Here is a 25,207-nt window from a genome sequence, read left to right as displayed (position 1 = left end):
TCAGACATTTAATGATACCTGTGGCCATTTCAGCAGTTAAAACGAATAGAATAATTTTAACTAATTCTAAAAAGAGCACTTTGCCTTGTCTGTAAACATAAGATGGATTTTCATCTGTAACGATGGTGGGAACATTTCCCATGATCCTTTGCTACTTCACAATATCATTTACATATATCTACTTGTATTTTTGTTTAGATCAGTGGTTCTCAACCTTTTTTGAACAAAAGCCCCTTTATGTTATCATGAGCCTCCTACCGCCTTCCCAGAAAAAAATCTTGCAACAGGGGTTTATAGCACTTTGTAGGTAATGCCCCCCTTACCTCATCATTATCCTCCTTTTTGCATCCATTCCCCCCCCTCCGAAATAAGTTGTCGGGGGGGGGGGGGGGGGGGGGTGTTCTCCCCTGTCGAGAAACACTGGTTTGCATATTGTGTCTTTAACTAATCACTATTCACTTGTTGAAGTTAATAGGATACATTTTGTGCTGTTGTATCTATATTTTTTTTGGCATTTCAAGTATCTTTTTGTCTTTTTTCCTACTAGGCTGATGCCGATTATAGAGGGAGGCTCTCACAGAGTTTGGTCTCGAACCCAGGACTTGCAACTCAGTGCGGAGCAGTCAAGTGACCCCAACATGGACCCTGAAAGCCAACCACTGCTGCAGTACCGCTGGGAATGTCAGAACACATCAAAGGTTAGTGCATACATTAAATAAATGGCTTAAAAAGGCTTTTTTGGGCAAATTGGGAAACAAAAGGCCTTGAAGGCAATCGGTGAGTTACCACACATGTATCAGATAAAATAGTAAATTGTATTATCATTCATTCATTCAGTGATAAAAGTCTAGTCAATAAGGGACAGCCTAGTAGAATCTGTCTTCTCTGTCTCGTGGTTAACCAGTGGGGATTATCTCGCTATCTTTATTTCTCTGCCTCTTCCTAGATTTTAGATATTTGGCTTGAGGCTGACAGAAATAAAAGTGCCTTTTCACTTTTTATTAGTGAATTCATAAAACAGGATCTGGAGGATAGATCTGATTCTGTAAAAGAAGACAGAACAGTTACATAACAGTCATCTGGTCTGAGTCTTACAGCTGCTTTCACAAAGACTTGGCACGATTGATATAAAGAGAACTGAGAGTGATGAGGAGAGAGTAGAAGAAACTAAGATTAGGAGTTTTTCGGCATGTGTGTAAATTAGTTTAATGTTTCTTACACACACTCCTTCCTTAGTTGGGTGGGACCACATTCTGACTGTGCAGCAAAAGACCACAATATTAGACCCATTAGGATGGGTGTGTGTGTGCGTGCGTGCGTGCGTGCATGCATGCATGCGCGCGTGTGTGTGTGATGTGTGTATGTTAGCAGACAGGCATTTAAAGGGTTACATAACAGTTTAGAGATAAACTCAACATTCCACAGCTGATCCTATTCTCCCCACCCTGTCAATTACACACTTTCACATAAACAGCATGCACACATACATACAAAGTTATTCAGCACTATTGATTTTTAAAAGAGATGGGTCCATTATGAAATAGTTTTCTTGGCATAAAAGTTGGAAAGTAGAAGTTGAAAGGAACACAATTGAATGTTCTACACAGTTGTGACATTGGATCTGAAGATGAATAGATGTTTACTTCACCTTTCAATGATATTATCCCTTTTTGTTGCAGTATTATTTGAAAACCACCAATGAGCTGATTGTCTCTGTATTTAAGTGTTTAAAGTCTTTGAATTCTCATTTTATAGTGCGTTTATCTCCATTATGAGTTTAAATCCAACCAAACAAGATGAGAGTGTGGTGATCAGTGTCTGAATGTGCAGGGGTGAATGTGTCACTTGAGTAGTTCAGGTTCATCCACATGACGGAGAATCACAAGACACTTATCACACTCTGAAAGGGTTAGTTTGAGTTTTTGTCCTGGTTTTACCTCCTGAGAAAGGTTCACCTGTAAATCAGTATTCATTTAGATCTGTGTTATATTTATTATATATTTATTTTATCTTCACAACGTTTTTGCTGCAGTGTGGGTTTTTGTGTGACTGTGGTGTTTTAAAATGTTACTTTGGATTCAAACCCACAATCAAATTAACCGATGGAGGTAGCAGTTCAATACTGATAAAAAGGCTTCAGTTCAACCCACTAGAAAAGTAACAAGATACAGCAAAATCTGATTTGAACAGGTGAACTGATGAAAAAGGCAGTAACATTGATTTTTTTTATTTTCTTAAATATATATAAATATATGAATGTATCATTTCTGCTTCCAGGGTCCAGAGCACTGCTCCAGTCTGAATTTTGGGTATGGCTCCAGCGATCCAGTGCTTGGAATATCTGGCTCTGAGCTTGAAGCAGATGTTGAATACACTTTCAAACTGACTGTCAGCAAAGATGGCATGGCACCGGAGTCAACCACACAGACAGTAAGTACACACAGTGTCCATAATAAATGAATACAATAATTGAGAGGAGAGTACAGAAACAGCCAAATCCAGTATCAGATCAGAGTTCTATATGGTTTAGAGCTATTTTGTTTTTGTTTGCATTTGTTTTCTGAAATTCTTAAATTCAACCTTGTTACATCCTGTTAAACACAAGACAAGTGTGTTCAGTCCACTGATCAGCAGGTTGGAATAAAGGAACGAAAATGTTGTTGCCACTGAAACTGTACTAATAGACTGTACTAATACATCTTTTATCTGCTCTAATACAGTAAACTGTCATACAAACTGTTTACATACATATTGCAATGTATACGAATCCCTTAAGCACATTCTGTGTTGCTTTTGAGGAATCTGGTATTGAATGGCAGCTCCTGTGAATTTACCAATTTAATCTTGGAAATTCTTTGAAAAAAATACCCCCCCAGGTTTATTTTGATTATTATTATTATTATTATTGTTCCGTCCGTCTGTCCAACATTGTTGTCCATCCCATTTCTCAGACACCATTCACATCTTTTCAAATTTGACACACTTGTTCTTTTACCACTAGGAGACATGCCGTGCACAATTTGATGGCTGAATTAAAATTTTTGGGATTCTTTGAATATGTTTTTCTAAATTTCAACAGACAATTTGTCCAACCCATTTCTATTTACACTATTCATCCAATTATTTTCAAATTTCACACACATGTTCTTTACATGTGCCGTTGTCTCAATTTTTGCATTTTGTGCAGACTTTTGAAAATTTTGAAAAAGTTTGAAAGTTAAGACTCAAAAGTAATCCCTAGGTAGGCAGGGTATCAGTGAGCAGGAGGGGCAAAGTGTTGTATGACATTAGTAAGTATTACTTTTTTTTGTTTTTACCTTCAAAAGCATTAATATGTCACAATAACAAACAGAAAAAGAGAATAAAATAAAGGCAAAGCAAATGCAAAATAAATCATGCAACTCTAACAGATAATGAGTTACAACACAACAAAAAACAAACTGAGCATGAATCCTGTTTATATTTTGTATTTTTAAGTGATACAAATATTTTTTTTCTAATTGGAGAGAGTACTTAAGTTTTCTCCCTCAATTGCTAATGTTTAGGTTTGTACTTGCCTTAACAGGTGCTCGTCCAAAGTGGACATATTCCCATGGTTTATCTGGAGTGTGTGTCCTGTAAGGCTCAATCCATTTACGAGGTCAGCGAAAACTCTTACGTCTACCTGAAAGGAACCTGCACCAACTGCCAGGGTGTCCCTCGAGGGGTAAATACTCTTTCTTGAACCCTTTTTACACTTGGTTTTAATATTTATTTCTAGTGATCCAAACGCAAGTGGAGAAAATTCACTCTTTACACCAGTGACCTGCTAATCTTGTCAGAACTTGCCTATGTATGTCATCTGCACACAGTTATTGTGAAGAACTAATATTAAAGTTGGTAGGTAACAAACATCTACAGAACTGGAATTGTACATCAGTGCTCCTCTCTATGTTACTGGCATGATGTCATTTAAACAACCATTACATCCTTTATCATAGTATTTTCATGTTACATCTAGAGATAGATCCCTTTATTAACTGTAAAATTTCCTACAAGTAAATCGATTCCCTTCAAATTCAATTAAATTTGGTAGACTATGGCTTCATGAGTGGCCATTGGATGATATTATTCTTCACACTAATAATACTGACTCTGAAAATACCTTAGAAAATCCAGATTTGTGCGGTAACTTGGATACTCATCTCTAGAGTTACTGACCTAAGGTGATTTTGATGTTCAATAATCCTGATTTATTAATTAACTCGTATGTTATATTTCATTAAACTGTAGTTAGGGATTGATATCAGCTGACTAAAGGGGTTTTGGCTCTTTCTGATTCCAAACATTTTTATAATCCTTATTAAATCAGCTTTAAAAATTGCACTGACCTCTAGGTATGTACTTTTCAGAGATGCATCAGAATGTGACCACTTAAAAGTCCAAGCATGTAGTCAAATGTGTGCTTTTGAGCAGTATTCACCTGTAATCTGACTGTCAAAGACACATTCTGAGCAGGGTTCCTGTGGGGTCTTAAAAGCCTTGAATTTATAAATCTGTGTTTAATACCTTTAAAAAGTCTTAAAAAGGTATTCAATTTGAAATGGTAGGTCTTAAAGTAAAGTAAGTAAGTAAAGTAAATTTTATTTATAGAGCACTTTTCACAGACAGAGTCACAAAGTGCTTTATCAATTCAAATCAGAATCAAATTAAGTTTACAGAGACCCAACAGAATCCTTAAGTTCTGTTGCCATGAACTTGTTGGCTGTATTGTGTTTAAATGTGTCTGGGAAATGTCCAAGCTGCAAAGAAAGTAATGTTAGTCAACTCCAGGTGTCTCCGACACGTCACTCACAAGGCCCTTTCCAATTGCTTGCCAAGGAGTCAATAATATAATGACACAAAGTTGATTCATCACTTGGTGGAACAGGTCTACAGGTGTCTTGCCCCCCTCCTGAGTTGAAACGGTCAACTAGCTGTCAATCAAACTTTTGCTCTGGTTTTCTGTCTGTCATTGGAGAGGGTAAGAGTAATAAAATAATAAATAAATTAAAAATACAATGTTACAAATGTTTTATACAATTATATACTGTACGGCCACTTCATTATGTAAAAGTGACGTCGGAGTAAATAAATACATTTTCCTAAATTCTAGGAGTTACACATTTTTCCCAGTATGGCCATGAAATAGGCTGTGAAATAGGCATTAAATTGTGTTCGAAGCAGTCTTAAAAAGGTGTTAAAAAGTCTTTCATTTAACTTGTAGAAACCTGTAGGAACCCTGTCTGAGGGAACACACAGAGGTAAATACAGTCTAAAGTACATGCTGACAATCCTGACCGAATCCGACTCTACCGTCTCAGCAAAATGAAGTCACTGCACCACAAAAGCATCACTGAAGTGAATAATTTCAGATAATTTCTGTCCTTCTTCTACTTCACCTCTTCTTTGTTTTCTCCTTGAGTCATACTTTCCTTGGGGATGTGATGCATACACATCACAGAGCAATGTGTGGGTGTGAGAATGAGGTCATTGTAAAAGTGGAGCCAGAGAGAATATGTTCTGTCCTCACTGACACGGGGAAACAATTTGACCCAACACTTGTTGAGTCATTGGGCCTCGAGTTGTATAAACTGGATGACTGGTCAGTTGTAGTCTAACTTGGGCCACATTTAGGATTGCATTGAATATTGTTCCATTCTCTATTGGGATAATTTAATGCAATAGCATATTTCTGACCAAATGTAGTTTTACATACATGATGTCATGGGAGTCAGATTGTAACATCAGCAAGAAAAGACACAGCAGGGAAAACAAAGCAAAAATCAGCAGAATCACCATATTTTTTTGACATTTTAAGCCAAAGTGTGAAAAGTAAGTCATCACTGCCCAGTAAAATGGATCTTGTCAGTGTTTTAATCGTTATATGATATTTTTTTATTTATTTTTACTGCTCTAAGATTGTGTGGAATTGTATTGCTATGTTAAAAGTTTAGCTTATTTGAAATACATCCTTGTTTTCAGGTTTTTGACAGTGTATTTTCTGGTTAATCCAAGAAGGTTTATTTTGCCCAAGGAGGAGAATTTTCTCAAAAAAAAAAAAAAAAAGGAAGAAAGAAAGATCAATACTTTCAGAGATATGTGGTTTCACTGAACAGGGAAGGTGTCAAAAAAATTTATCTGAAGAGCTAAAGCTAAACTAAGACTAAAGCTGTTAAACAAATGTAGTGGATTAAAAAGTACAATACTGGAGTGTAAAAAGTTGTATAAAAAAGAAATGCTCGAGTAAAGTACATTTTAGTTCGAGTTTAGTGAAATTTACATCAATGAAAACATCACGCAAGATAACAACAAGCATGAGAACAAAATACAATTTATAAAAGAGAAACATCATCATTCAGGCACAACAGTTGTTCTTTTTTCTATTGTTCTATTTTCATTTTTATTTTTGTTTTGCTTTATTTTATTTTTTTTCCTATGTTTTTTTTTTTTTAATGTTTGTCTGAAATAAACTAAACTAAAACTGAACTAAACATTGGTTGGCCAGTTGTAGAGACATTTTGGGATTGTCCTCCAAAGCTGCTGTGTCCAAATGGCTGGAGGCCAACCCTGGAGTCATGGGCTTTGTCTTTGTTAGAGGACGGCCTACAGCTCTTTGAACCACCTCAAGATGAGACACAGCTCTGTGACTGAAAGAGTTTAATGAATTACTTTTAATTGATGTTCCACTCATGATGACATTACCTGAATTTGGAGGTACAATACATGTCTTTCTGTGTCTGAGCATAGAAAATATCCTCCAGGGGAATGGAAAAAGGACACCTACATTTCCTGATGAAGAGTTTGAAACGAAAGGTTAAATATCCCCAGAGTGCTATAGGGTATTTTATACACTCTCACAACCAGAAATAGGGACTTTTACTTTGTACTTATTCAATTATTATAGCTTCTCGTAGCAACCAACCTGCCCATTAGTCACTTTCACTGACACAGAAATGGCTGAGGCAGAATATTGTTAAAACTGCACTTGTTTTTCTTAAGACATTTAAAGTTATTCATGTTATTCAGATTTTTAAGGAAATATTGTAGATGTAAACATCATAATGTCATTTTTGTTTTTTCACTGTTATTCTTTTACTGGTCTGGCCCACCTGAGATCATAATGGAGTGAATATGGCCCCTGAACTAAAATGAATTTGACACCCCTGTTTTAGACAGATATCCCTTGGTTTCTACATCCTGCGAATTACTCCTGTGTCTTTTTTTTTGTCTCTGCTGTGCCCAATTGATTGGTCTGTGTAACAACTATGACTGAACCAAATCAGACAAATGAAAGTATACATTTTAAAATGCTTTTACTGACATCTGTAAAATCTCTCTGTCTCTCAGCGCTGGAGTGCCACAACTTTGCAGAAAGACACTCTGGTCCTTGACTCCTCCTCCACCACCACAGGAAATGGAGGCATGAACTTGGTGTTGCGCCAGGGCGTTCTGCGCCATCAAGACTCCTATATCTTCACCCTGCATGTGACTGATGCCAGCCTGGATGGTGAAGGAGCTGCGTCCATCACACTCCACCGCAACATGCCTCCAGCTGGAGGGGAGTGTCACCTGGGAGGGGGAGGTGAAGCGGGAATGGAGTACAGCGATGGAGACGGTGAAGGCTGGAGGATACGCACACTGATGGACCGAGTTCACTTCAACTGCTCAGGTAAGAATTCACCTGAGTGTTCACACAACATTCACCTGTTAGTCTCTTGTCCCGGTGTTGTCCTGCCTCTCAGTCTAGAGTTAATACTTTTGACAGTTAAAATTTGTATTTAGTTTTTCAGTTTGGTTTTAGTTAGTTTTTTTTTAGTGTATTAGCAGTTTTAGTTATTTTTTTAGTTTGTTAAATTTTTTTAAGCATTATCCAGAAAGGGTTATGGTTAGTTTTGAATGAATTAGGAAGGACGACAGAAGGCATTTAGTATGATTTATAAAATCATTGTTAATTTATGGTCTCATGTACAAATTCATTTTATTCTTGTTCATTATGAATCATTATCTCCATCTACAGCAGAGCTCAGTAATCAGCAACCTGTAGCAACGTAAAAGTGAACCATGCAATATTTTATATCGTAAAGTAACGTAACTATAATAACCCTTTGTCCATCGCTCTTCACCCTCCAGGTTACAGGGATCTTGGGGTTTCAGAGACACCCTTGCTTTACAGTCTGTTAGTGACTCGCTGCAGAGAAGATTACTGCGAGGACTTCTGTGTGTATAAAGGCAGCAGTCCAGAGCACTCGGCTTTCCTGCCTCCTGGCTTCAGCTCTGCTCGACACCGTGTATCTGTTTCCATCACAGTGGAAGACCACCAGGGAGCGGCTTCTATTGCACGCAACAAGTAACTACAATGGATTTCACTGCTCTGTGAATTTAGGCAATGTAGCCATTTGGTATGATCTCCTGTCTCTGAACTTTTTATTCATGTTTCAAACTACAATACTATAACCCATTAAGCTGATTATTTACTCTACAAACCTTCAGATAGATATTTCACAGATATCATTTCATTAACAGAAGTGTCAGCTCCGCAGTTTGAACCTATGGGAGTTCAGCCCATCAGTGTCACATTATTATGACCTGAATGTATTTGAAACCACTACTCCTTCAGCTGTAGCCAAGAGAATGAGAAAACGTTAATGAACCCAGGAGAAAGTGCATCTCAAATGCACGAAACAAAACATTAAAAATGAATAGTATTATGTAAAACACTTAAACCTGAATATCTAAACATCTTTGTTATTGTAAAGATGATATCATTGCAGCTTTTTTCCCTAGGATTTTGGAGATTTGGTGTTGTAACATTTTTTTGTTGTTTTTATTTCACTAAACTTTCTGCATGATTTTGAACTTATATTATTAAAATATTTAGAAAATAAAAATCAAAGAAAAATTGAATAAATCTGCATATTGAGTAACTCCACTTGCCAATTTCAATTCTATTTTCATTCGTAGCAGACAATCCCCACCTTTTACAAGCCTCCCCCTCAAGAAAAAGTCTGTCTGGGTGAATATTGCTGAGTGATAGAGAAATCAATAGTTTTTTTGTTTCTATTTTCCTTCAGCTGATCTAAACCCCAGGAGATAATCATACCCCTCAAATGTGTTGTATGGTATAAACAAATCCCATTGTTATTATATAAATAAAGTAAATAGACACTGTAACTGTTCCTGTCACAGCCTTAAATGCACACATTCAGCTACATCTTCCCTCAGTCCAAATGTTCACAAACAAATGGGAAATACTATAATTAATAAAAATATCTTTTCTGGTTTTGTCTAGGACCATCGAGGTTGTGCTGCCAGATCCCCCCCCTGAATACAGCAGCCTCCCCCACTGGCTGTCCAATCTGACTGACAGCAAACTGAAAACACTCCTGGAGCAGGGGGATTCTCAGAGGGTTAGAGAGCTATCACTGGCTCTTATTACAGTTTTAAATGAGGTATGAGAAGATATCACTGCCCATAATCTATTAAATGTGGTTCATCCATCAAATTATAAATGATTTAGTCATTGTTGTGACATATTTCTACTTGCTTTTTCACAGTATGAGCAGACCAGAGGGTCAGCACGTGTGTCTCAAGCTGAGCGTGAATATAGAGTTCGAGTCCGCAGCAACATCACCAGAGCTCTGACTTCTCTGGATCTGACCACAGTTAGCGACATCCAGCAGACGTCAGCTGCTCTGGCACAGTGCACGGTGAGCCACAGGAAAAGAAAGAATAAACCTACAAAGTACAATAACAGACAAGAGAGCAAGCCATGCACTCCATTTCACGTCTGTCACGTGTGTTTGTTGTCAGGCGGTGAGTCGAGAGTTCATCTGCGAGGAGTGTCAGAACAGCACGCTGAACAAGCTGGAGTCCATGTTGGAAATTCTGCAGACGGACACCAAGCAAGGCACTGTCACTCCCACTGAGATAGCTGACAACATCCTGAACATCATGGGTGAGAGACGAGAGAGTCTGTATTTTTTTTCTTAATTACTTTTGGACTGGGGAATAAAGCTGAGACAGAACTTAAATTGAATTCTTCTTTTCCTTTTGGCTGTTCCCTTCAGGGGTCACCACAGCCAATCATCTTTCTCCATTTAACTCTATCCTGTGCATCCTCTTCTCTAACACCATCTACCTTCATGTCCTCTTTCATTAAATTCATAAATCAGAATCAGCTTTATTGGCCAAGTATGTGAACACAGACAAGGAATTTGGGTTCGGTTTTTACATTGCTCACGACATACAGTTCCGACATGAACCCAAACAACATGTAGACCTAGACACAATATAGACAAACAGTCCACTCCAGAGAAAGACAACAATGGGTTGAGATTTACCGTGGATTTACAATATAATATGTACAGAGTGCAAATTGGAGTTTTTATACAGTGAGTGGATGTGTGGATCTGGTCGTTTAAAAATATATGTTTATGTATATATTATTTACAGTGGGTTTTACATTGTAATATGTACAGAAAGTGCAAATTGAAGTATTTCTGCAGTGAGTGGATATGTACAGGAATACAGTCTGTAAATCTGGTCCTGGGTCGTCCTATAGACGTCCTGCCTGGCAGTTTCGACCTCAGCGTCCCTCTACTAATATATTCAGTATCCCTCCTCTGTACATGTCCAGTCCGTCTCAGTCTGGCCTCTCTGACTTTTTCTCCAAAACATCTATCATGTGCTGTTCGTTTGATGTACTCACTCCTGAACCGATCCATCCAGGTCACTCCCAAAGAGAACCTCAGCATCTTAACCTCTTCTACCTCCAGCTCTGCCTTCTGTCTTTACCTCAGTGCCACCGTCTCTAATCGATGCAACATGGCTGTAAATTAAATTCAGATTGTGGAAATCTGGCTGATTGCATTGCCAGCCGCTGTAGTGTGGTTGGCTGGTTGCAGACTCGGGTTACTTAGACAAATGCACATTCATTTGACAGTCAGGTGCAAGTTCCAGAATTAATCAAAAACACTGCTACAAATTTGACTACACACTATTAAAGTAATATAATCAATCTAGAATGAAACAGATGGTTCCATTTGTCCTAATGGTTTTGTTTATCTGCTCTGTACTCTGCATTTCTTCTTTTAAAGTGTACCATTTGCAGTATTTCCACTAATCACACTTGTGCAATGTAAAGGGGATACAGCATTTCTGGAAATGGAAAGAAGATCTAATACACTGAAGCTCATGCAGAGTTTGATACCACCTAAATATTCACACTGAATATTCACAATAACAACATTTCGTTTGGGTCTAGTTGTGCAGACAGAAGCATAAATAACCTGTTGACTCTAGACTCGCAGTTTTAAGTCCTTGTAAAATGCTTCTGTTGTAAATAATGTAAATAATATCACATTTTGAGTCAGTTTTGTGCTGGTTTAGTTGACACTGTCTTTTCTGCAAAATGGCTCATTTGCTAACAGAAAGGTGTATTTCCTGTGGTCACATCTATATAAATGTGTCAATTTGTGCAACTGTTAACTAGTTCCTCTTCCTCCCAGAGATCTTTGTGAAACTCACTCTATCCCCTCCTCCTGCCCTCAGGTGATCTAATCCATCAGGTCAGCCAGTCAGCCTCCCAGTCTTACATCCCTCCTCCTTATGTGGACTCCTCTCCACCTTCATCCACCTTGTTGTCTGCTACTCTTGAGCCGGGTGGAGCCCTGTTAGAATCTTCTCCCTCCTTATTTGAACCACATCCTCTGCGTGTGGCTGCCAAAGCCTATAACCTGTCCTCCGTCCTCATGCTGATCCTTATGCACGCCCGTGTGCTCAACGAGGAGCCTCTCGTGCTGAAGGGAGCAGAGATCGCTGCTACAGGAAAACTAGCAGACCCCCAGAGCCTGCTCTGTTACCATGGCAACAACAGTCCAGGTGGGCCTGTGTAATTGATGTATTTTCCCTGGCAGGCTATGGAAAGTTTTATTTCTTTAGATGCTAACCTCATCACCTCATCTTCTATAGAAAGATGTTCATTGTACAAAAAAAGACTGTGGAAAAAAATTGTTTGCAGTTGATGATCCTCTCACCTCCTTTTGTTTTGTTTTTTTTTTTCAGAGTGCCAGCGGTTCTCCATACCTCGAGCTTTCAACAAAAGTCTTGGCAGAGCTGCTGCCGGAAACAGCATCATGCAGCTACTTTTTCAGGTGACATCAGAAAACTTAGAACATGAAAGGAGCTTCTCAGGCATGAACAAAAGCCTCTCTTTTCATTGATATCTAGGAGTTTAGCTCGTTGGAAAATACAGCTCATTCTTACAGAAATATTATCAAGAAATTTCTCTGTATAACCACCTCATATGATTAACAACTTTCCTGTGTCACAATATGCTGTAATGCATATTATTATCATGATTGACAAAGAGCCTCAAAAAAATGCAAACAGAATATTTGTTGTGGTTGAGGAAATCTTATCCCTTTACTGAAACTTTAACATGTAAAAAGTCTCTCTTTTGTAAAAGCAAAAAAAAGAAAGCTGTCAGAAAGGGGAGGGGAAAACTGCAGAACATTTGAAAAAGTACTCTCTTTTTAGAATTTAGTAAATTTAACTAGGACAGAAAATTTTGACCCCACAGGTAAGAGTCTTTCCCTGGTTGCATTAGTTTATTTGAAATGCAGTAATCCATACCTTAAAACAAAGTACCACTGGAAGTACACTTGAACCTCATTATAGTAACTTTGTCTTAAGCTTGGCTGAACTGAATTGAATTTGGGTTTTTTTCCATTCAGGTTGAGTCCAATCCTTTCCCTTTCAACTATGTGGCGAACTACACTGTCTCAACTGAGGTGGCGTCTATGGAATTTCGAACAGAGAACGGCACCCAGATTCCCATCTCAGGCCTGGATGACAGTTTAGCCATCACTGTTGCCATTAACAATGGCAGTGGTAATGGAGAAGTGGGCCCTGAGGGGTCTGGCACTGGGGGGGTCCCCATAGCTGGAGCTGTAAACATCAGCCACTGTGACTCCGTCATCATAAGAGTCAGCGCAAGAAACACCAACCGGCAGGCAGGACTGTTTGTGCAGCTTAACTTCACTGCTCTGGAGGGTAGGTTCTAGTGAATTTTACTCAATGACAGTTTCTCTTTATATTTTATGCTTTTATTATTATTATTAGTAGTAGTAGTATTTAGGCTTTTATTTTATTATTCGGTTCTTTCTCTGTTCTGTCACTGTAATTGAGGGATCATATTTATTATTAATGGGCAGGATTTATTTAGAATTATTAAGCTGTACAGGTCTCCATTATGGTCAGATTACACACCATTTAAAGGTGCGTTACCATAATTAGTTATGTAAATCACAGGTTTTTGTGATTGAATTAACTACCCTTGTTGCTAATCATAGAATACATGTGGTTTAATAAGAAATGACATGTGTTTCATCTGTTTTATAGTTTTGTTCTTTAAGTCCTCTGGTGACCCATTTACATTTCAGGATAAAAATACTTCTGATCTCCTCATTCTTTTTTCATGTCCTGTTCTAGATGTAGGAAGGCAAAGAAGAAAGATGGAGGAAGAGGGGGAGCCATATATCACAGCCTACCTTCACTCTCATGAACAACCCAATGAGTTCAACTACACAGACAGAAAACATATCACACTTGGAATGACCAGGGGGCAAGAACTAGACCATAGGAAATATACCTTCTTCCTGTCGCCAGAGTAAGAGCCCCTTTGCATCCACCACCGTCTAATAGTACTGTGTAGTATGTGTACTGAACTTAACTCCCAATGTGGTTGTTTACAGCAGTTCAGCTTTAAAAAGATCAGAGCTTTTGGTTACATTTTGTTTTCTGTCTTGTATTTTCAGAATGTATGACACCACACTGGACTACTTTATCAACGTGAGCACACCCTGCGGCCCCAGCTCTCAGCCAGTGGGGGTCCATTTAGAGGTCGGGGTTTTTGTCTCCCTGTGCCAGTACTTCAGTGAAAGTGATAAGCAGTGGCGGACTGATGGAATGGTACCCCTAGCTGAAACTAATGCCAGCAGAGCAGTGTGTCGCACCAGACACCTCACCGCCTTTGCTGCAGGCCTGTTTGTGCCACCCAATGCCATCAGCTTCAAAGTCCCAGTCAGTATCTGTAACATACAAATTTATGCTCATTCACAGTTTGTACACTTCATTGCCAAATGTTGTTCCTTTTTGCAGGAGCGTTCTGGGCCGCCAAGCCTTGTTGTGCTGCTGGTGTGTATTTTGGGTTTACTAAGCTATGTTGTGGCTGCAGCCATTTTACATAAGCTGGACCAGCTGGATCTACGCCGGGCTGGTGTGGTTCCACTCTGTGGCCGAGATGGGCTGTTCAAGTATGAGGTTCAGGTCAAGACTGGTTGGAGCCGAGGGGCAGGTGAGTTAGAGTGTTCTAAGGATGTCTAAAAATGAGTGAGGTGAAAAGTGTTCATTTTTAAAAATTTGATAATTACCTCAAGGGTTTTATTAATAATGGCAACGAGAGAAGGGGGTGCAAATACATAAAAATATGCTCTTACAATTTATAAATGCTAGTTCATGAAATGCAGGTACATTTAAATATGAAATATATATTGATATAAGAAAGTGTTTAATGAATATGTGATTAAAATATAACTGGTATTTTGAAATTGTAAAAATACTGTGTTTTCATCTATGGCCACATTGACAAGTTCAAGAGGGAATTACCAACCTATTTTATATTAATTACCTATTTTATCATGGATCATATGGTTAATTTACTGTAATGCACATTTCCACAAAACAACAGTTTAATTTTAGTCATCAGTACTGTGAACATGGCATTTAACCTGAGAGAGTTCAGTTTGTGTTCACAGCAAATTACAATCAGCACATTAGGAGACAGGCTTCCCTCTGTTATACTGTGGGAGTTTCTAATCAAACATTGAAATTAGAGATAAAGGTGTCTCTCCGCAAAAAGCATGGTTCTCTTTGCAGCTGCTAAAAACAAAAACAAAACCAACAGTAGAGGAATACTACAATCAACACAAATTCTTAGTTGGACATTTTTTCCAAAATTTTAACTTTGGGGTACATATCTGTCTTATCTGATAGTAAAATAATATTTTTAATGTGTTGCATTTCAGGTATTTAAAAAAACACAAATACAAGCTCTTAAGATATTTAACTAATTGCTTACTTTATAAATTTTGGGGGGTTTTGCAATGAACAAAATACAGTTACAAAATAGTCTTAAATACAGTTAATTCAGTGGTATAATGGCCCCTGGAGAAGTGGGTATACTCTAAATTTTTGCCTTTTTTTTTTTTAGTAGTCCAGAAAAACGCTGTTTTAGAAACAGTGACATCTAAGACCACTCGATTTAGTTTACTCAAAAATCCATCAGTAGTATTTGCTCACTATTATAAATTATCATGACTTGATCAGGAGCAGTTTGTAGGTTTTACTGGTCATACAAGCAACTGCATGAATGAAATGTATTCAGCATGAAGTAAACATAGGCTAACATTAGCCTTTCATAATGTTAGCCTTTCATAACATTAACCTACTCGCATAGTTGAACTATTGGTAACACCATCTCTTCTCCTCTAAATGTACAGTCATATGTCCAGTTGTTTAAAACAGTGACTCATTCTGAAACCACCTTAAAACTTACCTCAGAATTATGTATTCCATGAAAGTAGGTTCTCTCAATGTGTGTAACTCATTTGAAAGACGTTTATTCTGCCTTTCTTGCTCACATTTCCAATAATCATGCATCTTTCAATGAGACGTGCAGTGACCTGTCAATAAACTGGAGTGGCACTGGCACTTTAGGTGTCCAATCAGGTTACAGAGGTGGCCAGCGCAAGTTAGCAATATTTTCCTCAAAATGATCCACCCTACTCTGCCTCTGATTGGCTCATTAGTCCACATGCCTAAAGTTAACCAATCTTATCAGTGGAGGTACAAGTACCAAGTACTAGCCAATTAGAGGCAGAGTAGGGCAGGTCATGGCTTCACCATCTGAGGGGAAAAAATGGACAGTTTGGCTCAGATACTACTGAATGGTGCACATCAGGGGGATTTAGAGGTGGGTTTACCCAATGATGACTGAAAAATAAGTGGATATACACTGTATAACCCTGTATACCCTGGACTACACCACTGAGTTAACTGAAATATTGTCCATCTATGATGACTAATTTTAAATCTTTAATTAATATAATGTATTAAATATAATAAATAAGTACATCCAGAATTTGCATGTAAATGTGATTCATTGATTGGAAAGGACACATGAAACACTTCAGAGTAGTTTATGTTGTGGTGTCTTGGTTCTTGTAGGGACCACAGCCCATGTAGGGATCAGTTTGTATGGACGTGAGAGTCGCAGTGGACACCGCCACCTCGACAGCAGAGGAGCCTTTTCACGCAATGCTCTGGACATCTTCCATATTGCCACAGATACCAATCTAGGAAGTGTGTGGAAAATACGGCTTTGGCATGATAACAAGGGTACAAATTCATTTACACACACCACAGTTGATCATTATCAATGCAAGATAAGTATATATTTGAAAATATCTGTCCTTTGCTCTCCCTCCCTCAGGTTTGTCTCCTGCATGGATGCTTCAGTACGTCTTGGTCAAAGACCTACAAACAGGAAGCAGCTACTACTTCCTGGTTGAAGAGTGGCTGTCAGTAGACAATGAACGAACAGACGGACGGGTGGAGATTGAGGTTGAGGCATCAGGTACGAGAACACACCATAAATGTATCAGATAAAAATAGAATGATTATTGTATTTTTGTAAACTCCTACATTTCCTCCTGTTTTCTTCAGAGGAGGCTGTGCTCCGTCAGCTGCCCCGACTCCTGCACTGTGAGCTGCAGAGGGCAGTATGTGAAAGTCACCTGTGGCTTTCACTCTGGGAACGGCCCCCTCGCAGCCCCTTCACCCGCCTGCAGAGAGCTACATGCTGTGCTGTGTTACTGCAGCTCATACTGATGGCCAACACACTGTGGTACAGCATAGTAGTGGACAAACGATACAGGTACGCAACTGGGTTCATTTTACTACAGTCTCTGTTTATCAAACCCTTTCCACCAGCACAAACTAGAGCTCGTTCTGGATGGTTAACGAGCTGGGTCTCATTAAAATAAACTGAAAGACTAAATAAAAATAAAAAGTTCAGAATAAGAATGATATTATTATTATTATTATTATTATTATTATTATTATTATTATAACCTTTATTTAGGAGAAAAGCTCACTGAGATTAAAAATCTCTTTTTCAAGAGTGTCCTGGCCAAAACAGCAGCAGCAGAAGTTACACAAAATAAAAATTACAGCCATACAGCCACATTAAAAATATACATGAAACAAAATAAAAGTCTGTTCTAAAACCATACATAAAACACTAAAATAATAATAACATGCATATAAAACACTACCATTATTTTAAAAGGTACTAGAAGTATACAGCAGTGTTCCTTAGAAGCATCTCAAAACAGAACCCAATTCAATCAATTAAAAAAAGTTCCAGATTTATCCTTTTCCTATTCATTTAAAATGACTTTGAATGTATTTGAACTAACTTTTAAAATACCTGTGCTTTGTGTCACATCTCTACATACCAGTGCAAACTCCAAGCACAGCAACAATTCATTACATTCGTTTCCAAACACAATTGATCTGATGCATTTGCGGCAGTTTTTAAAAATGGTGGTCACAAAGTTTTTGTTCGTTTCTTGTGTCAATACCAGTGTTAATGCCACTCCGGAGCCTGTTTTCTATTCTTGTTCTGGGACTTTCAACACAAAAAAATGGCCCCAACTCTGTTGGGGACCTCAAACTTTGGTGGAGAAAGGGCATATGTGAGTGTCCATATTGAGACCTTGAGTATTTTTGTTCCTACATTTAACTGTCAACCTGTGTTGCAGCCTGAGGGCCGTGTCCAGGTTTTCCTCATTAAATGGAGAGACTGTGGCAGCAGGAGTTGTGGCCTGTCTGATCGTCTACCCTCTCTATCTGCTTGTTTTCACACTGTTCAGAATGAGCCGCAGCAAGGTGACAGACAGCAGCACTAAACTAAAACTAAAATATGATCAAGGTTTTCTCTCTCCTGTTGCCAACTGGCAGCTGAATATTTTATTTGTTTGTTGTGTGCGCAATAGTGTGTATCTGTGGAGCAGGTGTCACCACAAGTGGACCAGGAGTCAGTGGAGATTGATGATTTTCTGGACAACTCCATGGCTGGAAGTTCCTTCCTGTTTTTTAATGGAGAGGTACAGACTTTACACACTGAGACAGACTGTATCTGATATTAAATATAATTCAGATGCTTGCAGCCAGCCAAGGAATAATGCAGGGTTATTAGTTTTGTCTGTGCTCACCACTAATCTTTCTGCCTCTTTTTCAGACCAATTCAGAAGAAACCAATGTGGATTTACCCACCCCTTCAACCAAAAGGTGTGCTACTTATTTATGGAAGACAAATGATGGCTATAATTGCCATTCATCATTATAGTAAGAATAAGACAGAATGAAAGAATAAAGAGCATGAAAAATAAAAAAAAGGGTGGAAATAATTAGTAATTTGTGAACTGTGATCTCTGAAGAATGAGATGACCTAAAAAGTTTATTTTCCTATCAGCTTCTCCTGATGTTGAATTAATTCCTCTCTCCCCTAAAAACAGCAGAAATTTGAAAGGCTTACTTTAATGAAAACTGGAAAACAATGAGTCATCACATTGTTTAAATAAACATCCCTCTTCATGTGTTTCAGTGTGGAGAGTTGGGGCATGGCAGAGGAGGAGATGGAGGACAGGGACTGGCCGGAGCTCCTGAGTGATGTGTCAGTGGTGGGAGGGATGGGGTATGGAGCGGGGCTACCCAGACTGAAGAGGGGTCAAGGGAGCAGGCACCTTGGGGTGGACATGACCTTTAACCCAGACGAAGAGGACGGCACTGAACAACGCAACAAATATTTCACCTCTTCAGGTAACTAAAGCCTAAACTCCTAAACTGGAGCTTCAGTATTTTCAGTAATAGGCACATGAGCTGCAACACAGTGTATGAACTCACTCACTTTAGTCATATGTTACTGAAGGGCAAATTCAGTTATATTTTATAAAAGACGTAATACCACCTGCAGTTCATTTTCATTCAACAAATGAATTCAGCACCATTAAATATTGTAATTTCCAAGTGGCAAAAACATTCATTGTGAAAGTGAATGTAAATGGTTCACAGACATAACAAATGCACAACTCAGTTTAGTTTACAGTATCTGCAGGTTGTGATGGTTTAGGCTCCAAAAGAACTAGGTTTGGGTTTGTGACTGGTACCAGGATTTGATTTAATACAGAAAAACTCTGCAAAGATGTCAGTAAATGAGATGAGATGAAATTAGATTAGATTTGATTAGACTTTATTGATCCCACAACAGGGAAATTCAATGGTCAAGGCAACGACAGAACGAAGTGCAAGAAAAAAGTGTACATGCATAAAGATGGTGCAAAAGCAAACAATATAAAATAATAATAGTAATAAAAACCTATACAGACTATATACATACATACATTTACAGCAGAGAGGAAATTGCAAAAAAGTCAGACAATACAGATGGGACACAGATGGGTTACTGTGTTGTGTTGTAAAAATGACTGTTTAAACCAAGCATGATCATTTTTGAACTTTAACCAAAGCACTTTCATGGCATCCTCTCATCCTATCTAATGATATTAAAAAGCAAGGGGAATGCAAAAAACATGATTGGATTTGTAATTTGTAACACAGTTAACTGATTTCTGTGAGACGGATTACTTATTGTGGTCTGAGATTCCTCTAAAGTCAGTTTTCGCACACAGACGAGGATCTGATCAAGCACATCCTGGCTGACGGACAGAACTTCTTTCCTCAAGCAGATGAAAGTGAAATGGCTGACCTGTGAGTACCTTTATGAGATAACAGGATGAAATCTTTCTATATTTCCTTGACTTTAACTTATTATCGATCGTCTGTGTGTCAGTTCAAGCATCCTCGGAGATAAGACAGAAGTGATTCTCCTACAGAAATTGAATGAACCTCTTCCTCTGGAGACTGTCAGAAGGGACCCACCGAAAACTGCCTTCACCTCAAACACTGGTGTGTCTTTTTTGTGTGGTTTTATGTAGATCTGAAATAATCAGAGGAACTGCTTGTGTTTACAGTTCATCAGATGGTTGGTTAATTAAACAGAAAACTATGGAATTGTTTATTTCCTTGAGACAAGTAAGATTCCTGTAGTATTTTTAGTAAAATGACAGCAGGTTCTTGTTGTCAGGTGTTTGGTTTTTCTTTTTTTCATTTTTGCTGCCAGTAACACAATTATATGTTACTCCACTGAGTTCAGTTATAGATGTGTTTATAGTTGTTTTATGTATTTTATCGTCAAGACCTTACAATATTATAGAATAAAAACAACAAATCCTTATTATATGTTCTATATTGTATCCTGTAATTACAAAAATGCTCAGATTGGAATTACAGAGCAAACTGTCTTGTCGAATATAGTTTTGTCTATTATCTTCAAACTTGGCTACTGTTTTGCATTTTGGTTGGCTTTGTTACACTGTGGTACACTAGAGACATAAATCACTCTCCCCACTTTAACAGAACAAGAATTAGAGCTTTCATTTAGTAAAAAAGCCAAGTTTGATCATTGGCTTTTCACAAAGATGATTAATTGGTAGAATTATAGTCAGTAATGAATCCAGGAGTGGCGGCTTGGTTTGATGTGGAAAGAAGCCATCTGCATTAAGCTTCTATCCTGTTGTCTGAATATGTAATAAGCAACATCCTGTGTGTTCTTGCACTGGATACAAAGTTCTCACACTGTTTTTTGCTTTGTTGGTCATTGGATTTTGTTTTTTTTTTTATATAAATTTGTTCACCAAATAAGACTTAGAGTCCCTCTGTGAATTCCTGATATCTAAAATAATCTTTAGCTGTAGAATGGATATAATAAGTCAATGCAAATTCCTCATCCTAAATGCACTCAAGAACTCTCAGAAGTCTTTTCTTTTCATCTTACTTTCACAAGGAATCTTCACCTCCTCCCCAGTCATTTTCATTTTCATCTTTTTTTTGGTATTTCTTTGTACTCAAGGTCATTTTCAATTCTCCATGGTTTCCCCTTCCTTTCCAGTTGTGACAGATGTGTGTCGTCCCAGACGATTCCCTCCCTGGTGTGGTCGTGCTGCTTTGTGGGGAAGCTGGTCAGGAATTGCTCTGGCCAATGCTGTTTCAATTTGGACGGGCCACAGTTTCAGTCAACGTGTGGCCATGATGTGGCTCATTTCATGTTTTGCTAGTTTCCTGTGTTCCTGCCTTCTGTTGGAGCCAATAAAGGTAGGCAGAAACATTTTCAAAATGGGTGCTTCTATGAAACTGGTCCCTAAAACAGGGCAGAGGGGCTAAAAATTCAAACAAGATCTAGACTAATGTTATGAAGCAAGTTTGGAAGCACTTTGGGTCAATTTTGAAAATAAATATTTACTGAGATAAAAGAGAAACTATTTTTCAGATAAAAAAAAATCTGCATGTAAAATGGTAAAAAGGACACAAAAATGAATGCACTACTATTTTTTTGAATATCTTTTTATTCTCTCACAGGTACATTTTGGGAATCAAACTAATTATGCAAGGCAGTGTTTCACAAAAATGACCGCTGGTGCAAAATCACTCACGATTTATTTGTGTTTAAATGGGCAGGTTCCACATGTAACACCAGTGGACATGATGGGTTACACGCAAAACCTGGTATGAGACTGCCAATTCATGAAAAACCCACATGTCTGGATTAGAAAAAACACTAGGATTGACAAATTTAACAGTGTCTTTATTTATAGCAGTAAAGAAGACCATTTCAAGCCATGTTTTCCAGATCAAATGCACTGACACCTAGGTAGTTTTTCATGTCCCAATTTTGTTCCTATTTTTGGCCCCAATATTTTATTAAAAAATCATTAATTTTGGGATGGCTCAGAGCAAGTTGTATTTTTTTTTTTTTTTCGCATTTATCTGAGGTCATCATGAGGTACATCCTGGTTCGAAATATGTTTAAATTTCTCTTTTATTATGGGGTCTAAAAAAGCTGGCAAAGTGCCAGGTACCAAAATGAACCCAGTTTCATAGAAGCGCCCATGTTCATTTGTGTTGAGTTCAAGGCCTAGTTCAAGTCTGGCATTAACGTGAACTACAGCTGTATGTATTTTTTTTCTCACCTGGCATTAAAATATCATTCCAAATGTGTGGCCATGGGTCAGGAAGTACAGCGGGTCATCCAATAACCAAAGAGTTGGCAGTTCGAATCCTGCTCTGTCCTAGTCGTGTGCCATTGTGTGCTTGGGCAAGACACTTCACCCTCCTTGCACCCAGTGTCATTCACACTGGTGCTTTGGGTGCCTTGAAAAGCACTATAGAAATGTTATCCATTGTTATTATGTGTCTCAGGTGGCCCCTTGTAATGAGATCTCAGTTCCTCAGTTTATGTACAAATGAACAAGCGGTTACCTAAACCAGCACCAGGTTTCATTTCAACAAGACACTTTCATATGACACTGATGGACTGCTGAGCTCAACATAGAGGACAGCAGTCGATTGGCTGGTCCATTAATCTGTCCAAGGATACATTTGTGTGCATACTGCAAAAAGAATATGGACAGAAGGGTGTCCCTCTTTTAAGTGTATTCACTTCCTGTTTTAGAGCTGTCCATGCCTAATTGTTCAGTTATAATAGATCCATGTCCCACTTTGACTTTTGTCCTACAGGTGTTATGTGAGGCAGTTTACTACGCAGTGTTTGTGTGTCGTCTGCGTCCGGAGGACCAGGACGTGCTGGTGGAGTTCCCTCGGGTGGAGAGAGTTGTTCAGAGGGTCCCCAGGGTGCGACCTCCACAGGGATTTGCTCTGTCCCAGGCCCGGCACCAGGCCCGCAAGGTCCACATGCTGCACACCATGTTGAAGGTGAGTGAGAAAGAGAAGTAAAAATTAAAGCATATACGTCTTCATTGAGCTGTAAATACTGGTTATTTTCTTGTTTGCTAATACATTTTTTCTGGTTTTCAGAATTTCCTGGTTTACATGTTTTTGTTGTTGGTGGTTTTACTTCTCAATTATTCTGACACGGCCAAAGACACACACAGCCTGAGACTGCGCACTCAGCTGCAGAGAGCCCTACACACACCTGAGTATCACAGCATCACCAGGTGCGAACATGCGAACTGCTAGAAATACAGTGTTATATTCTGTCGACGTACCTGTCACTAGGTGTGCAGGAGTTCTCATTGTTTTCTAACTGAAACTTTCACCAAAGTTTGCACATAAAAGTACAAAATGCAACTCTTGGTGTTGTGTTAATGAATGCTAATGTTCTTATTTTTGAACTTCTTGTAGACTACTTTTTAAGTACAGAGTGGGGAAGCAAAATTTACAATATTTTGAGGCAGAGATTGAAAGACAGTGTATGACCAATTAGTTTATTGAAAGTCATGAGAATTTATTTGCCACAAGAAAACTGACATAATAGAAAATGTTTTTATTCTATGTGTCCTCCTTCTTTCTCAATAACTGCCTTCACATGTTTCCTGAAACTTGCGCAAGTGTTCCTCAGATATTCGGGTGACAACTTCTCCCATTCTTCTTTAATAGTATCTTCCAGACTTTCTCGTAATAGTTTTGCTCATGGTCATTCTCTTCTGTACATTATAAACAGTCTTTATGGACACTCCAACTATTTTTGAAATCTCCTTTAGTGTGACAAGTGCATTCAGCAAATCACACACTCTTTGTCGTTTGCTTTCCTGATTACTCATATGGGCAAAAGTTTCTGAAAAGGTATGGATAATAGTGTTAGGTATGATTATGACATCAGTATATGTTTGGTTTCAAAACAATTGACGTAGTGCCTGCTGAGAAAAAACAACTAAATGTTCATTGTAAATTTTGCTTCCCCACCCTGTAGGTGGTCCCACTTCTTAGACTTCAGAAAATGTTTCTCAAACAGTATTTATGGTCATAAAGAAATAACCTTTTTTAGCCACTCCCATGAATAGGCCAGAGATTTCCTTTTGTGTGGTTGTTAGATGTGATCTTCCCAAAATATGAGTGTTTTTTAATACATTCTCTCTTTTGTCTCTTAGCCGAGATGATGTTCTGATGTGGTTGAATGAGTCTTTGTTGCCTCGCCTACTGGATGACCCTGCCCTTTTAAAAGATACAGGAAGTGTGTTACTCGGCACATTGAGGCTCCGACAAATTCGTGACACACCGGGTGAGATGACCTTGAAGTCACCTTTATTAATAATATATTTTGATGAAGGAAACTAAACTGTGGCTCAACTGACCCTGCAAACCCATGATTAAATTACTTTTGTAAATGTGTTCTTTCTTTTTGTCTTTTATCCTTGTAGTGTATTATTGACTTAAATGTGTTGTATTTACTAGTATGAAAATTAATGAATATAGTCATTTTTATTTCAATAGTTCTAAAAAATAGCCTTTGTTATCTTCCCAAGGAGAATTTGTCTTTGTCTCTCCACACATGTACATTCAAAGTGTAACATACACATTAGTAGCACTACAAAACACCTTATGAGGGCCGTTCAATAAGTTCATGGCCTCACCCAGAACAGAACAACACAGACTGATAATTTATATTTTATTTTTCAACATAATCTCCATTTACAGCAATGCACTTGGTCCATTGATGTTCAAGCATCACTATCCCATCACGAAAGAATGTAACATCCTGTATTATAACAACCAGTATTTCTGGGTGAGGCCATGAACTTATTGAACAGCCCTCGTACATCTAAATATTACCTAGATGCCATAAATCAAGATTCCCTCCAAAAGAAAAATTTAACATTAAATATTACACTTTTGCCCTTCCTATTGCACGTGCCCCATAAATGTTGTAGTGATATAAAAACAAAACTTTAACCTGACTAGATATACAGCAATGTTGATTTTAATTTTTGCCAAACCTGCACTTTTTTCCAGTTCCTGGTGGCTTCACAGCAGGAGAAACAGTCCTGGGTAAAGGCTGGATAACATTTCCCACCAAAGATGATAACAATAAAACAGCACTCAATGACTCTGATGCAAATGGGTAAGAAAGGGGTTGAAAACATGGTAAATGAAAGGTTTACTTGTAACTCAGATTATCCATGTAGTTGTTGACATCATGTCCTTTTTG

General features: G+C 38.3%; 1 protein-coding gene across 1 annotated transcript in view; it reads left to right on the top strand.

Annotated features, from left to right (window-relative positions):
- pkd1a (polycystic kidney disease 1a) overlaps window positions 1-25,207 on the top strand; it is a 96,911-nt gene that overhangs the window by 58,093 nt on the left and 13,611 nt on the right. Inside the window, exons 23-50 of the mRNA XM_030135177.1 lie at window positions 548-698; window positions 2,278-2,430; window positions 3,566-3,706; window positions 7,369-7,690; window positions 8,152-8,368; window positions 9,311-9,470; window positions 9,576-9,728; window positions 9,832-9,976; window positions 11,572-11,901; window positions 12,085-12,173; window positions 12,756-13,074; window positions 13,513-13,690; window positions 13,839-14,103; window positions 14,182-14,377; window positions 16,309-16,479; window positions 16,574-16,717; window positions 16,807-17,017; window positions 17,907-18,033; window positions 18,141-18,251; window positions 18,386-18,435; window positions 18,752-18,966; window positions 19,836-19,914; window positions 19,997-20,112; window positions 21,155-21,357; window positions 22,780-22,974; window positions 23,077-23,216; window positions 24,150-24,280; window positions 25,012-25,120. Coding sequence (XP_029991037.1) covers window positions 548-698; window positions 2,278-2,430; window positions 3,566-3,706; window positions 7,369-7,690; window positions 8,152-8,368; window positions 9,311-9,470; window positions 9,576-9,728; window positions 9,832-9,976; window positions 11,572-11,901; window positions 12,085-12,173; window positions 12,756-13,074; window positions 13,513-13,690; window positions 13,839-14,103; window positions 14,182-14,377; window positions 16,309-16,479; window positions 16,574-16,717; window positions 16,807-17,017; window positions 17,907-18,033; window positions 18,141-18,251; window positions 18,386-18,435; window positions 18,752-18,966; window positions 19,836-19,914; window positions 19,997-20,112; window positions 21,155-21,357; window positions 22,780-22,974; window positions 23,077-23,216; window positions 24,150-24,280; window positions 25,012-25,120 — 4,821 coding nt within the window. The remainder of the gene's footprint in view (window positions 1-547; window positions 699-2,277; window positions 2,431-3,565; window positions 3,707-7,368; window positions 7,691-8,151; window positions 8,369-9,310; window positions 9,471-9,575; window positions 9,729-9,831; window positions 9,977-11,571; window positions 11,902-12,084; window positions 12,174-12,755; window positions 13,075-13,512; window positions 13,691-13,838; window positions 14,104-14,181; window positions 14,378-16,308; window positions 16,480-16,573; window positions 16,718-16,806; window positions 17,018-17,906; window positions 18,034-18,140; window positions 18,252-18,385; window positions 18,436-18,751; window positions 18,967-19,835; window positions 19,915-19,996; window positions 20,113-21,154; window positions 21,358-22,779; window positions 22,975-23,076; window positions 23,217-24,149; window positions 24,281-25,011; window positions 25,121-25,207) is intronic.

Source organism: Sphaeramia orbicularis, chromosome 1 (assembly GCF_902148855.1).
Source record: "Sphaeramia orbicularis chromosome 1, fSphaOr1.1, whole genome shotgun sequence".
Classification (NCBI taxonomy): Eukaryota; Metazoa; Chordata; class Actinopteri; order Kurtiformes; family Apogonidae; genus Sphaeramia; species Sphaeramia orbicularis.
This window is presented reverse-complemented; position numbering and strand designations above follow the sequence as displayed.